Source organism: Tenrec ecaudatus, chromosome 14 (genome assembly GCF_050624435.1).
Source record: "Tenrec ecaudatus isolate mTenEca1 chromosome 14, mTenEca1.hap1, whole genome shotgun sequence".
NCBI lineage: Eukaryota > Metazoa > Chordata > Mammalia > Afrosoricida > Tenrecidae > Tenrec > Tenrec ecaudatus.
Window position 1 is genome coordinate 43,298,073 of NC_134543.1, and position 15,469 is coordinate 43,313,541.

Genomic DNA, 15,469 nt, shown 5'->3' on the forward strand with positions numbered 1-15,469 from the left:
ACGCTACTTATAAACAATGTGAATGAGTGCAGTGATAAGAGTTTGTATAGGAAGCAAGTGTTGTGTCTCATTACAGAATGGCAAAATGAGAAACATCTTGCAGAAGAGACTTAATGAGCTGAGTATTGAAGAGGGCACCCAAGAGAAGGCAAGAGCATTTCAATAAAGTATCCCACAAGCAAAGACAGCAGTGAGAATGTGTTTGTTATTTGTCCCGATGAAGATAGTTTGATACTTGTTGGCAGGGGAGTGGAGATGAAGGTGGGGAAGCCGTCAGGAAGATCAACTTAGTAGCAGGTGAAACTAATAAGCCTTGTTCAATGAGATGTCAGTCAGTGCTTTTCAATCTGGGGTAGAGTATATATCACTAAAGGACTCGAGAAGTGGCCATTTAAACAGAATACATTTTCCTAGAAAGCCAATGATATTCATATATGAGGAAGGAAAATAAAGTTAATGCACCTTTAGAAAATTAGTTTCTTTTCTATACCAAAAGGGTGGACTTTACTAAATCTGTTCAGAGGTGTTTTTGGGTTTTTTTAATGTATTAATAAATCTGTCACTATGAGTCAGAATTGACTCAATGGCAGTGAGGATTAAGAAACTTGTGGTACAAAGGAAAACATTACATCATGTATTGCGTGTGTCCTCCACAAAACAACAACCAACAAAAAAATTATAGTCTACACCAGTGTTTCCCAAAGTAGGAAATGGCTCCCCCTTGTGGGTTGCTGGAATGGTCCAGGGGCTGCACAAGCAGCTATCCCGACTTCACCCTGGATTATGGACTTTAGCACAAAAGTTTTTATTGCTAAGGAGGCACTAAGTAATTTTTTTTTCTGAAAAGAGGGTGGTGGGCCAATTAAGCAGACCATTCTGTGCAGCCTGCTTGAGTACAGAGATTATGCATTTTTGTCTCTAGTTTAAGTTAGTGCCATGAATGTATCAGTTGCTGAAATTAAGTGTGTTCATTAGCTATTAATAATAACTTGGGGCTGTTCGGAAATAGACAAGTTAAAGTTCTTTAAAATGGGCATTTCCCCCATATCCTGGCTTTTGGGGGTTATAAATGTGAAAAGTTACTAGGAAGCACTCTGACCAGAAAACAACGGTCCAATGGTCAAATGTAAAACTGGCCTGGATCTCTATACAGGGTCTTCACTAATTCCTCTGTCATTTTGCTAATTTTCTGACATAATCAAGGGAAAATGTCATTCTCTTTCACTTTAGCTCCACCATCTCCCTTTCTTCCAAGCTTACCCCTATATTAAGAAATCCTCAAAAAAGGCCAAGTGTCTCCGTTTTTCACACAATCAGATGAATACCATAAAACACTTTCTAACTTTATTTTCGCTTTACTAAAACCTGGCACGTTCACTGCATGCACTAGGCACTCCCCAAACTCTTTACTCCACACAACAACCTTTTGAAGTAGAATCCCTAATTTAATATATAAGTAAGATGTGATAGTTTATTGTGCCAGCCTGGCCAATAAACACAAGTGGGATTAATTGAAGGGCGGAGAGATAAATGGCTCAGTGAGTCTCACCTTTTTTGTTTCTCGCTCTTTATTCATCGGACCAATACGCGGCTGCCTTGCTTGTTCTGTTCCTCAATTTAAAGGGTACACTACTTGTGGGACGCCTAGCCTGTGGACTGTGTCACTGTACGTTGAGGTCCCTTTAAGCCCACACGATTGGAATGTACATCTCTGGAGCTGGGGACCGACAGTTGGTGAAAGTTGGTGACTTGCCTTGCTGTTTGCTGCCTTGGTATATATAGCCCAGCTCTCTACAGAGAAAAGACTGGTGGCCCTCAAGACTTAAAGGACTGCTAGTGTCCACTGCTTTATAATTTAACTGTTCATTTCTTGTGTTACCTATCTATCATCTATCTGTATCTATCTAAAATTACTAGCAATCTGGTTTTGTCTCTCTAGGGAACCCTGTCTAACACATAAGATTTAGAGCAATTAAGTACCAAGGTTAAGGCCACCCTGTAAGAACCAGGTCTGAATCCACTGTCCAATTCCAAAGCCAGTAATCTGTCACATTTCCTGGTTCAATGGGGTGGAGGATTAATGTCCACTTTATACTACAGCTAGGTGTTCTCGTAGAATCTTCAAGATAGACTTATGCTAAACCAAGCTCATTGCCTGTTGAGGTGATGCTGACTCATAGCAACCGTACAGAACAGGGCAGAATTGTCCCTGTGAGTTTCTGAGACGGTAACTCTTCACAGCGTAGAAAACCTGGTCTTTCTCCTGAAGAGCAGCTGGTCTCTTCGAACTGCCAACCTTGCAGATAGATCACAGCACCCCTCATAACCACTACACCACCAGGGCTCCCAACCTTAGACAGCAGGTGTTACTAATGATAAACAAATGGGTGTTTATGGAGAAAAAAAAACAAGATCTGAATTTAGGCAGCAGAGTTAAGGTTTAGCTGTCTGACAACCAAATATACGATTTTTAACAATTGATATACTTCCTTATAGTAAAAATGGGACAAGTAAGCAAATGATTATAATAAAGTACGTGCTATATGCAAAGGCACCACAGTATTAAAACGTGTGGGGAGTGCTGGATTTCCAGTGGCATAGTGAGTTTTGTATCGGGCTGCTAACCATTAAGGTGAGCAGTTCGACTCTGAAGGAAAGGTGGGCTTTCTGTTCTCATAAAGATACAACCCTCCAGAAACCCACGGGGCAGTAGGGTCACCATGAGTCAGAACTGACTTGATGTCAAGGAGTTTGGTTTGGTTGAGTTTGGAAGCGCCAAATAGGAGAAGGGGAACCATGTAGAAGCTCGTCTCCCAAGATTAATTGGGACAAGCATTCATCTTTGCGAATGTCATCCTTAGAAGGTTATATTTGATTGCATAGGTCTACCTTTTCTTCAAAATGTACATCTTTTGATAAAGCAAAAACTTAACTTCCTATAATATTTTTATAAACAAATTGCTTTGTGAAGAAGAGGCAGAGCGACTGAAGCTTCTCCAGCAGGAGAGTAACTGATTTTCACATTACAAGTCTATTCTCTGGCAATTGGCATGAGAGATTAAAGGGGAACAAGGCCACAGCAACAGTTCAGCGAAAGCTAATACTAATAAACTGAGGAACATAATGACAGGAGGGGAAGGGTGCAAAGGGATGGATCAAGAGAGAGGTAGTAGACTGTATCCATAAGGGGGTTTCACAAAGTTCATGGAGAAATGTCATTATCCTCTAATTTCTCTCTTCCATGTGCTTTCTGAATCCCCCCTCAGGCAAGATAGGAGACCAATCTGGTATAGGTGGTGAGGGTGAGAGAAAAGTTCAAAGATGGCTTCTGAACGTATTTTTACCAAACCCAATGTGTCTAAGATTCCAAACTCAAACCCACTGCCATTGAATCAATTCTGACTCATAGCACGTTATATATTAGGGTTTCAAAACTAAATCTTTATAGGAGCCAAGACTTCCATCTTTCTCCAGTGGATTGGATGATGGTTCTGAACCACAGGCCTTGCAGCCCAATGCTTAACTCCAGGACCAACAAGGCTCCTTAATGTGCCTACAATAGTGTTATTAAGCACAATAGGATGTTAAATGGAAAAGCACTGTGTGATGATGATGTTTGGGGGCAATAGTTGAGTTACAGAGATATTCAGTTTACAGTATAGAATATAGAGCATATCCAGTCAGGAAGTAGATAAATAAAATAGTTTCAGAGATAAATTTTGGAAAATGGTAATAGAAACCAGTGGCAGAGAAAGAAAATATATAACATGACTAAATGACAAAACTTCCCTTTTGGACTACAACCAAAAGTAATCTATCCTCTCTCAGAATGTGCACTGAATGTTTTTGAAATATATTAATTTTTTTCCTTTATGTGCATAAAGCCTTTAAAGGGAGTGGGACTCTTGATGCTAATAATCATTGTATGGTATCGGTAAAGTTACTTATACATAGCAAGTCCTTAATGAATATAGCTGAATATATTTACGAAGTCAATAAAATATTACTGAGCTCCACAAGATACACTCCTTTAATTTAGTGGAAGAAGCATATGATTTACCATTCCGTGACTATTTGAAAGAGCTGGAAACAAGAAATATCAAATTATAAGTTTCGTCTAATTTACCTTTCATCACAATAAGAAAATTTCATATCCAGGCTGTGACGACTGAGAAAAGTCTTGCTATCTAAAGGAATTTCAATATTCGATGGATGAGGAATGGGTTCACAAATCAGCACCAAGCACGTCATAGGCGGTTTCTTATATCCGCACTGAGACTGGTTACTCTCAGTGTCGTATACATGGATGTGGCCTGTGCAGTGAAGTACCTGCATGTGAGGATGAGGCAAACAGGCCATTTGTTAACATAGAAGACTACAAGAAAATGCAGTGTTAGTTGAATATGACATGATAGGCATGCTATGCTAAAGGTCACTTTCATTAATGGATTAACTTCTGAATATCATGATAAACAGTACATGTTTTTCCTTTGGCAACACTCTTGACTCCCAGTATTGTAGATGACTTTTAAAAAATCCCCTTATGCAAACATGGGTTGCTTTTTCATTCATTCCTTCTGTTCATGATAACTGGTTAGTAGTTATTTCCACTCTGATGACTTTATTTCAACAGTAAACATACCAGTGATCATTACTTTCAGTAAACACTACTCGAGGAAGGAAAGAAACTAGAAAGACATTTGAACAAAATCATTATATACTATAAGGACAGGAAGGAAGATACTTCAATGACAAGTTTTCTACAGTAGAAGCCTTATGAATATGGAAATGTTAACACAATTCCTTTATTCTTGGTTTTGGTCAGTCAATCAACAAATATTGTTTGTTTATTTTTTAGATTCAGTTTCCTTTTCCTAAGCGGTTTGGAATTTGGGGGGAACACACACAGTGTTTAACTCTGCAAATGCCAAGGATAATTATTTAAGATTCCTCCAACAACGATATTTTAACACAAGTGATCTCAGGATCACTATCTATCTACTATGTCAAATCCACTATGACTCACTAATCATTCTTATTTACCTTCCACGTCGCAGACTTAATATTCATAGTTCTGCCCCGGCTAGTCAAGGTACACTTCATCCTGAGAAAAAAGCTTCGTTGTGTGTTTTGCTCTTTACCTTTTTTCACAGGGCCTTAATGAAAGCAAGAAATAAAGTTTAAAACTACAATCACCAAGACAAACTTGATAATAAGAGTAGCAAAATGCCCAGCACCTCAGAGCTAGTCAGATAGATTTCTCAATATAAATACAAGTGCTTCACAGTCCTTTTCCCGCCCCAGTATATCTGACATCCTCTAACCAGTAAACAGTACTTCATGTCTACAATGATTTTCTGAGCCAGTGGGAGGAGCATCCTTCCTCGTGTTAACAGGTCATTATTCGACATTCACGTGAGTAAGCTTGGTTAAACTGGAGGAATTCCGAACTCATCCTGTAACTGTGTTATCAATGTCTACCCCCAAAAAACAGTGTGAGCACACCCACCCTATCCTTTATTGAAAGCGATGGCACAATTTGTAATACGCACTCCATTTATCTATTGAAGTTTAAAAACAGCTGTGATCTTTCAAATAGAAATAAGTATTTATATGTATCTGATTGTTCCCTTACATCTCCCAGTAAATCAGACAGATAATTGTTTCTATGGGGAAATTTATACTTATTAAAAGCCCCCCAAATAAACAAAGTCAGAATTAAACAAATTTAAGTCTTTGACTCTAATCCAAAACCTAATATAACTTAAAAATTCAGATTATAAACAGGTTGAGTCAGCAAATAGTAGCTTGAGGTTATATCTTCTCTGGTCAGGCTGATTCAAAACAAATAGAAAATGAATCATTATTTAGGGCTTGGACTAAATACTGCAGGTGATACAAAGATGAGTAAGATACACTGTCCTCCCTGAAAGAGTTAAACTTTTAGTAAATATTATTTTAAAGGAAAACACGCTACAATAATCCTGATTAATTGTCCAAATTAAGTGAGCGCTTCAAAAGAAGAACAGAGAGAAACTAGAACAGAAACTTCTACCAGGAAAGTATCCTAGAAAAAAAGAGCCCTGGACTGTCCAGTAGGTTTGCGTTAAAAAGGTGCTCCGCTGAAGGAAGAGTGTGAAAAGTCTGGCGGTAGAAAACCAGCCCATGTTCAGGGGACAAAGCGGATTGGCTACAGTGGAAAAGCAAACCAATCAGAAGGCACTGCTGCAAGGGAAGCTCAGGGCCATCACCACGGGGCCTTGGATGCCACACGATACTACAGGAAACGTCACAAAAATGTTGCGAAAATAAGTTGGGAAGCACTATCAGGAGCCCAAGTCACACCCCGCAGCAGTGTATTAGGGGCAGTTATGGTGGGTGGTGAGGGGCCAAGAACAGAAGTGGAGACGAAAAGAAAAATGAAGAGGTAAAATGTAAAAATTTGAACACTGCTGGAAATCTAAAAAGATCTGGACATTTTAAAGCTAGTATAAGGAAGCAGAAGTGTTAACACAGTGAACAGAAATGAAACAAATGAGGAAAAAACCAAATTTGAAATTTAGGCATGGTTAATCAGAAATGTTGGATTCTTGAGGAAGATGTTCATAAGTCATGTGATGGGACTAGGAAAGGTGAGGGCGGTCTTGGTGCTGAGGCACATTATTGGGAGTCTGCTTTCTTAGAATCATTCCAAGTACTGGCAGAGTGCTCTTTAGAGGCAGGGAAGGCCAAACATTGCCTTACCTACTATGGACATATTGTCAGGAGAGACTGACAGGAGGCGATCATATTTAGTAAAGTAGTAGGGCAGCTGAGGGGGGTTAGGCCCTAAAGGCGATTGACTTGACATTTCGGCTGCAACAACGGGTTCAAGAACACCAGCCATGGTCAGGAGGGCATAGGACTGGGGAGTGTTTTGTTCAATTGTGCACAGAGTTGCTATGGGTCAGAATCAACTCAAATGGCACCTAACAACAACAGAACCACTGCAAGGATGCCTGGAAGCCCAGTAGGGGACGTGCTGGGCTGCCATCTTCAAGGTCCGCAGTTTTAAACCTCCAGCTGCTCCACGGCAAAGACAGGGCTTCTACTCCGGGATCTCAGAAACCTACGGGGGCAGTTTTACCCTGTTCTATAAGGCCGCTATGAGTCGGAAAATCAACTAATGGCAATGAGTGAGAGTATCATTCCAGTATGGATTTTTAAAAGATGTCACAAAAACCACACTCGTTTTGGTAATGGGGGTAGGCATGTGTGTAGTGGCAACACAAACTCAGAGATCAATGTCTTGCGGGATTTTAAGTCCTTAGTAATCTAAACTAGAATGGACTGATCTCTGGAAGCCCACAGCCTTTAAATGGAGAACCCAGATTTTTTTTTTTTAGAACCCAGATTTTTAAAAAACAAAACGGAAACAAGGTTAATGGGAAAAGCACTAGCAGTATTTTCCTGGTAAAAAGAACATTTTAAGACAACTAAAATTTAAAGTTCTTAAAAACAAATGATTTATTTTATCAGGTCTAAAGCATCTTTCAGACTCACAATGACTATGTTGTAGAAACATATATCTTCAAAATGTGACACTTTGTAACAGCCCTTCATTTCTAAGAGTAGAAATCTATTGTTTTGTTTACCAGAAAAACATAATATATCCTATCTAATTTAGAATAATATATCGAGATTCTTACCCAGGCAAAAGACTTGTTGATATAAAGTATAGCTGTAGGCTATATCTTACCCATGGGATGTACAAAGATTTTTACAGGAAGCTTGTATAAAATTAGATGGTGCCTGGCTATCAGAAAGAATAATATAATGTCTGCAGTCTTAAAGGCTTGTTTCAAACTAGCAGCCATCTAAGTGAGACGTCAACTAAGCTCACATGAAAGAAGCACACCAGCCCTATGTGAACCAAGAATTGTACATTATATAATCCAAATCTGAAAGAGGGCATGCTATTAGAGGTTAAAATTGTGCAATTCTGGTTTGCAGAAAGCTATCGATGACGACGGAAGTCCAAAATACATCGGAAGGATCTACAAAAGGAATAAGCCGCTGGTGATTCCCCTCTGACCGGACGTGGGCTGGAAATAACCTGGTTACCAGACACTGAGTAGTAGACACAATTATAGACTAAAAGGCTAAAGCTGACTCAGATGGTCAAAACCTTGTCATTGGCTCTCCCTTCTGATACACTTTGAGCTTGATATGGTTTTTAATACGGTTTTTTCTTTTCAAATTGGGGCTTACCTCTGTTGTATTTTGTTACTGTAGGTAGCGTTTTTGACTCTGTCATGTAACTTTCTATGTTTTTCGGTATAAGAAACCTAGGTTGAACGAATCTACAGAAACAATAACTGGAATAAGGTTCATGGGGAGTGCACCAGGGGAGGGGATAACTGGGAACTGACACCAAGGGGCACAAGGGGGAAGAAAATGATTTGAAAATGACTGTGGTAGTGATTGTACAGCACTACTTGAGATAACAGACCGATGGAATGGTATGCTGTTTAGATTATGTCCTGATAAAGCGATTTGAGAAAAAATTTTTATGAAATGTCAAGAAGATTAAAATATTAATTAAAGAATACTTACTTTCTAAAGTACAAAGTGAAAATTTATAGATAAAATACAGGTAACATTTCAACTGCTTTTCTAGTAAGTAGAAGCACACTCACTCACTGCCGTCAAGTCAATTCTGAATCACAGTCTAACTTAAAACTTTCTAGCTCATGTTCACTTAGAATTCTAGACACAATTCAGCTGCCAATTCTTACACTAATTGCGAAAGGTAGTCCTGTCATGAAAAACGTTCTAAAGTCATTTAATAATCATCAAAGCATTATTCTTTTATTTCATAAAATGCCAATCATCAGATAAAAACAAACGTCATAAGTCGAAAAGAGTCATCTTCAAATCAAGGTAACATAATTTTCTATTTTTATAATAGTTCATTTTCCTCAGTAATTAATCACTTCAGCTGAAAAAGAGCTCACCTTTGCACCATCCTCACCTGCTTAGAAAGTATCAACTACAGGAAGCACCAGGTAGCCAATACACTTCAAAGTCTAAACACTGAAACTCACAGAACGAACTCATTTATAACCCACTAGGGTAATTTCTCAGTGTATTTACTCTTCTTTTATCCTGAATTAGCTAAGTACAAACTGCAATTGTTTTCCAAGTTAACATAGATACACAGTTCCAAAACCAAACTCACTTGCACTTTGGGTTTTTTGAGACTGTATATGTTTACATGAGTAGAAGGCCTCATCTTTCTCCTGCACAGAGGCTAGTGGATTCAAACCTTTGACCTCATGGTTAGCAGCCCAATGCGAAACCCACAACACCATCACTAGAGTTTGGAATTAAAAAAAAAAAAAAGACAAGTCCCACCTCACCCCACCCCACCCCCAACAGGGTGAATGGCAGTTTAAAAAAAGTAAAATTCACTACCATGAAAAAGCACTTTAAATATTAATTTATTAATGATTGTCGTAGAGTCCTGAGCCAGTCCACCTGAGCCAACCCATGCCCTGCCACTTACAAATCAAGTAATCTTGGGCAAGTTACTCAATCATTCTCAAGGCCTCAGTTTCCTCATCTGTGAAATAGAAATAACAACACTAACTTTACAGGATTGAGATGAGGAACAGAGGTTCAGAGGCATAAACAAATGCAGAGAATATGCCTGGTTCAAAGTAATCCCTCCATAACCCATTTCTATCAAGTCACTCCCAACTCATAATAACCCTTAGGAGAGCAGAATTGCTTACTATCGCTTCCAAGGCTGCAGTCCTTACAGAGGCTGACGACAGCAGCTGGTGTTTGAACTGCGAGGGCAAACATGCCAACCTCCCAGTTAGCAGCTAACTGCTTCAAGCACTGTATCACCAATGCTCCGTAACCCCTCCAATGAGCCTAACCATTTTACTTTACACGAGATGTGATTAAAAAAAGAAAACCATACAAATCTATTCAAGAATTATAAATTTGAGGTTAATATAAAAGCAAACCAATTTACACTCATAAACTAGAGAGCAAAATACAGCTGCAGAACATAAAGTTTCATCGTGGTAACTTTCCATTGTGAAAGACACAGCAAATTATGATCAGTACATCTGAAGATTGTTAAATAAAATTTACTTATACTTCAAGAGGTATTTAAAATAATTTTGGAACCGTTGATTGCTTAAAGCAGTAGCAGGCACTGTGGTAGCGCAGTAGCTAAAGTGTTCAACGGGGAATCAGCAGGCTGTCAGTGTGAGCCCGTCAGCCGCTCGCTGGGGAAAGATGGGGCAGTCTGCTGCTGTCAAGATGACAGCCTCGGAAGCCCTATTAGGGTGTCCTTGCTCTGTCCTATAGGGTGGCTCTTGGATGGAATCAACGGGAAGGCAATGAGTTTAAGTGGGAAGTGGGTTTTTCTGTGTTCTATTGTTAAAATTCTGATAAGCCAAGCTCCACATTCTCCACAGGGTTTTTAAAAGCTTGCACTCAAACTGGTACCCCAACTTCAATAACTGTTTAAAATATTAATATCTACATTTTAACTTATGATTCCTTTGGTTCTAAGTTTTATTTACTTTTCCTTTATGAAACATTGCTGTCTCTCTAGGTGGCACAAATGGTGAAGCACTTGACTGAATCCACTCAGCAGCTTTGAAGAGATCACTGCCTTGAAAAGCCCACGGAGCAGTTCCATTCTACCATTAGGGTCACCAGTGAGGGGGATCAACTCAACTGCAACTAATCAAATATGGAATTAGGTGGGCTTCTATGAAATACTTAAAAACTATAGAATACAGTTTTAACAGAGAACAGAGTAACATTAAATAGGAAATAAAGTTTTGTGTTAGGCTAGAACAAAACTTAAAAAACTGCTAACAGTATTTAATTATATAAAACAACCTGTTAAATTAAATCAAACAATAGACTTTTGTCCTCACCATTTCTATGGGTTAGCATTTCTCTCATTTCCTCATGGTCACATGGATGAGTAAAATCAAACACACTGTGTCCGGTTAGTTCAAACTGTAAGCACATTAAAAAAAAATTAGATCTACAGCATAAGATCGTAAAAACAAATAGTAGCTCTCTTTATATGTGGATAGTCTACCTGAGTTAATCCCATGTATTTGTTTACATTATCAGAAATGTAAATCATATCACCATCATCTGTGAGAACCATAACAAAACCATCTAGGGCTTTCAAATAAAAGCAATTCATCTGTGCCTTCATTTCATCTTCAATATCCAAATCACCTAAAAGGGCACAAGAATATGAAAATAATTAGTTTAAGATTCCAACTTAAATGGTAGTGACATCTATGCAGTATAAAAAGTTTTACCTAGATATTTTATTTTACATAGCATCTACTTTATTTCTGTGTAACCACCCCCACACCCCACCGTCACTCTTCTTTAACAGAGAAGAGTCAAAGACAAAGGTTGGAAAAGGCAAAGATTAGAACAGTAGCGTGCTTTTGCTTATTATTTAAAATAGGATAGCAGGGAACACTAGAAAAAAGAAGTCACAGTACTAAGAGGAAGATAGGTAGGGTAGGGCAATAAGGTAGGGAAAAAAATCAATATAGTAAGAACTGCCCAATGAAACTTTAAAAGTAGGTAATAAAAAGTTACATTATGAAAGAAAAATTGAAACTATGTCTAAGGGACAAAAGCAAAATGAGTAGAATTGTTTCAAAGTAACAAAGTTAAATTTGGTAACAATGCTGTGGAAATAGTTTTAAAGTACTTTATAATGGGGTATACAAAAATCAAAACATTTTAACATTCTTCCAAAAATAATCCCTAATTTCTAATTTTCAGGTCTATTGAACTTTGTAAAAGAACTCACCAGCATCTAGAAGTTTCCTCACACGCAAGTAGCTGATGGTAAGCCTCATAACAGAAGCCTTGTCAAGATGCGAGCTGACATTATGGGGAAGAGGCAACTGATGAGCAAGCTCATAAAACACTTCCGACTCTTTACTTCGCCGAGATCTGGCTGCATCTCGAGACTTTTCTTTTCTGCGTTCGGAACTAATCCTATTTAACAGCCCAAAGGGGGTGGGGTGGAGTGAGAAAATGTATATGTTAGGATCCTGTTCGAAGAAGGTATTTCTACCAGGCCATATCAAACTGTAAAGTGTGCTTTTAATTTAAAGCCTGTATATGCAAGGATGTACTTTCGTACACATTCAAAAGTAGTCTCAGTGTACACAAACCATGAACAAATTTAGAGTATGTACAACTATCTAAGTTGTACATAAAACCTAAAAACAGTTCAGAGGCTCTTTAAAAAAAGAACCATAAACAATTTGCTTAGTTTAGTCTATTTGTTGCTATGACCCTTGAAACTCTGCTTAAGTTAGACGACACTAAAAATCCCCCGGCCACACTGACGAGCACTTACATGCCAAAGATCGGTTAGTATTTTGTACCGTACGCTGTACCCAGGATCACTGAGTCAGAGCCGATGACCACAACCTGCAGCAATGCTTCCTTAGCAGCCCCTACGTAAATGGAAGGGCAGGGCCCAGCACTAAGAATTTAACGGCACAGGTGCAACAATTCATGAAACAACTTATACAACTCACAGCTAGTACTAGAGATTTTATTAAAATATACAAAGCAAGACCACCCTCCAAAAATCAGATATCTTTGCCAGCCATTTGATGTTTCAAGCGTTGTTATTTGGGGTTTTTTTTGGGGGGGGTGCAGCTTTGAGGTGTCTTCATTATATGAAGCAAACATAAGAAGGGAGTCAATATTATAAGATGATCACTAGTTACGATGTGGGGCTCCGGTCAAGTCAGGATGAGGTAATCATCACAAGGTAGCCCTGAGTCCTGCCGATCTCAAAAGGCAAGCTAGGGAATCCCAATATGGGGCTGGCAGGGTCAAATCCTACCTCAGAGCTTACCCTCTGGTAAACATTGTGGGATCTGGAGTCCTTATCAAAATTCCAGGTTCTAAGAATGACCTTTTAAGAACCAAGGACCAAGACCAACTTACTCTAAAAAGCTAAACTTGCTACCATGGTACCATGTGCCCCAGTAAAGCACTTTTTAAACAAACTGATGTTATGTGGTAATTGTATGTTACACAAATGTATCAGCCATTTTCCCAAAAGTATGTGCTGCCATGTGTTTCTGTGTCATAGTTTGGTAATTCTTGCAATTAATTCGAAAATTTAGTTTAGTGTAACTTTCATATGCAATGGAAGATTAAAAAAAAACCATTGTACCAGCTTTGCTGCAATATTTTGTTTTACTGCAGTGGTATGGAAACAAACTGCAATATTTGAGTTAATTCCATATCAAAACTAAATGCACTGCGGTCAAGTGGATTACAGGACAATGCAGAACGACCCTGTGGTGCTTCCCAGGCTGTGATCTTCACAGAAGCAGACCTCTAGACCAGCAAGATGTAGCAGAGGACCTTCAGGTTAGCAGTCAGGCATTGAAACCACTATGCCATCAGGGCTCCTTTCCCATTTATTAGTCAGTGCCTTTCATTCTCAGAACAATTCTATAAAGAACAAAACAATAAGAGTAGCCCCAGTGAATCACAGAACAGCATGAACTGTTCCTTCACTCAACAAACACTCATACAATAATACCCAACCTCTTAAAAAATTTTTATATATTTACTCAGCATCATAAAGTGGCCTATACTGTGCTAGGAACATTGATAGGAGGGTCCCCATTTCATCTACTGAAACCATCTAATGCTGTATGAGGGGGCTGGAAAGTTCATGGAAAGTCGTCTTTTAAGCTCCCTTTTTTCAAAGCCCCCTTGTACTAAGTGTCCCATAATCAATTGGGGGACTTTTAACACTTCATATTCACGGCCTCCACTTTTGTAAACGCTGATTTCATACATCTGAGGCTGGCCCTAGAAACTCGGGTTTTTAAAAACTCCTGAGATGTCTTGATACACAGGGAGGTTTGAGAGCCACTGACTAAAACAGTCTTCACTTCAGTGTTGCAGTTAGCTGTGTTGAAGTGACCTGAAGCACAGTAGGAGGAAACATGGCCAGGGCCCGCACCACCCTCACAATCTGTTCTGTGTGAGTCCATCACGGCAGTTACTGTGGCCGTCACCCACTGCGTTGAGGCTTCCCTCTACTTCGCCAAGCTCAATGCCCCTTTCCAGGGACTGGTCTCTTCTGGTAAAATAGCCAAAGTGGCCGAGACGGAGGTCCATCATCTTTGCTTCTAAGGAGCATCTGGCTGTACTTCAGTGGTACTTTAATCACTCTCTCAAATTGCCAGCCAACGATCCTTCCAAATCTACACGGGATATTTACTTGTAAGTATCAATATGCATACTCGATATACATAGCTACCATTAATCTGTCTGTGTGTCTTACTGTGGTGGCTTGCATACTGCTGTGATACTGGAAGCTAGTCCATGAGTATTTCAAATACCAATGAGGTCCCCCATAGTGGACAGATTTCAGGGGAGCTTCTAGATTAAGAAAGAACGCAACCTCCTCATGAGGAAGTTATCAAACAATATAATTATTATCACACAAGTAAAATTTTGTTGCAAATAATTAAAAAATAATTGGAGCAATACATTGACATGGAGCTGCCAGAAGTTCAAGTCAGATCTAGAGCAAGATATGGAAAAAAAGTCATCCTACTGTCAGATGAATCTTGGCTGAAAGCAGAGAATTCCAGAAAGAGGTTTACTTGGTTTTATTGGCTATGCAAAAGCATTTGACTGTGTGGATCCAAGCAAGCTACGGCTAAGATTGTGAAGAACAGGAATTCCAAAGCAATTCATTTTGCTCACCCAGAACCTGTACACGGCCCACGAAAGAGGCAGTTGTTCCGAAAGAACAAGGTGATTTTGAGTGGGCCTAACATCAGGAAAGGATCCTTACAGTGTATGCTGAGCAAATAATCAGAGAAGCTAGTCTATGACAAAAATACAGTATCAAGATTGCCTCTTGCTCACATGAACAAATGGCAATTTGCATAATACACAACTTTGCTTGCTGAAAGTCAACAGGACTTGAAACACCGATGAAGATCAAAGACTGCAGCCTTCAGTATGTATTACAATTCAATGTAAAGAACAGAAAAATACTAACATCTGGACCAAGAGGCAACATCATGAAAAACAAATAGGGATATTTTCAAGGATTTTATTTTACTTGGATCCACATTCAACACCTATGTATGAAGTAGTCAAGAAATCCAATGATGTACTGCATTGGCCAAAACTGCTGCAACAGATCTCTCTGAAGTATGACAGAGTAAAGATGTCACTTTGAGAAGAAGGGTGCACCGGACTCAAGCCAATAGCCTCATATGCATGTGAAAGCTAATCAATGGATAATGGAAGACTGGAAAGGAATGGATGCATTTGAATTATGATGTTCAAGGAGAATATTTCTAGGACTGCCAAAAGAACAAACAAATTGGTCTTGGAAAAAGTACAGCTGGAATGCTCC

General features: G+C 39.1%; 1 protein-coding gene and 1 long non-coding RNA gene across 2 annotated transcripts in view; one reads left to right on the forward strand and one right to left on the reverse strand.

Annotated features, from left to right (window-relative positions):
• The window catches only part of LOC142425919 (uncharacterized), a 31,263-nt gene extending 19,216 nt beyond the window's left edge, over nucleotides 1–12,047 (forward strand). Inside the window, exons 2-3 of the long non-coding RNA XR_012779705.1 lie at nucleotides 10,616–10,766; nucleotides 11,830–12,047. This is a non-coding gene — a long non-coding RNA (uncharacterized LOC142425919). The remainder of the gene's footprint in view (nucleotides 1–10,615; nucleotides 10,767–11,829) is intronic.
• HIF1A (hypoxia inducible factor 1 subunit alpha) overlaps nucleotides 1–15,469 on the reverse strand; it is a 49,536-nt gene that overhangs the window by 15,138 nt on the left and 18,929 nt on the right. Inside the window, exons 2-6 of the mRNA XM_075531371.1 lie at nucleotides 11,858–12,048; nucleotides 11,117–11,262; nucleotides 10,947–11,031; nucleotides 5,044–5,156; nucleotides 4,127–4,329 (exon numbers count right to left, since the gene is read on the reverse strand). Of these exons, the coding sequence (XP_075387486.1) occupies nucleotides 4,127–4,329; nucleotides 5,044–5,156; nucleotides 10,947–11,031; nucleotides 11,117–11,262; nucleotides 11,858–12,048 (738 nt within the window). The remainder of the gene's footprint in view (nucleotides 1–4,126; nucleotides 4,330–5,043; nucleotides 5,157–10,946; nucleotides 11,032–11,116; nucleotides 11,263–11,857; nucleotides 12,049–15,469) is intronic.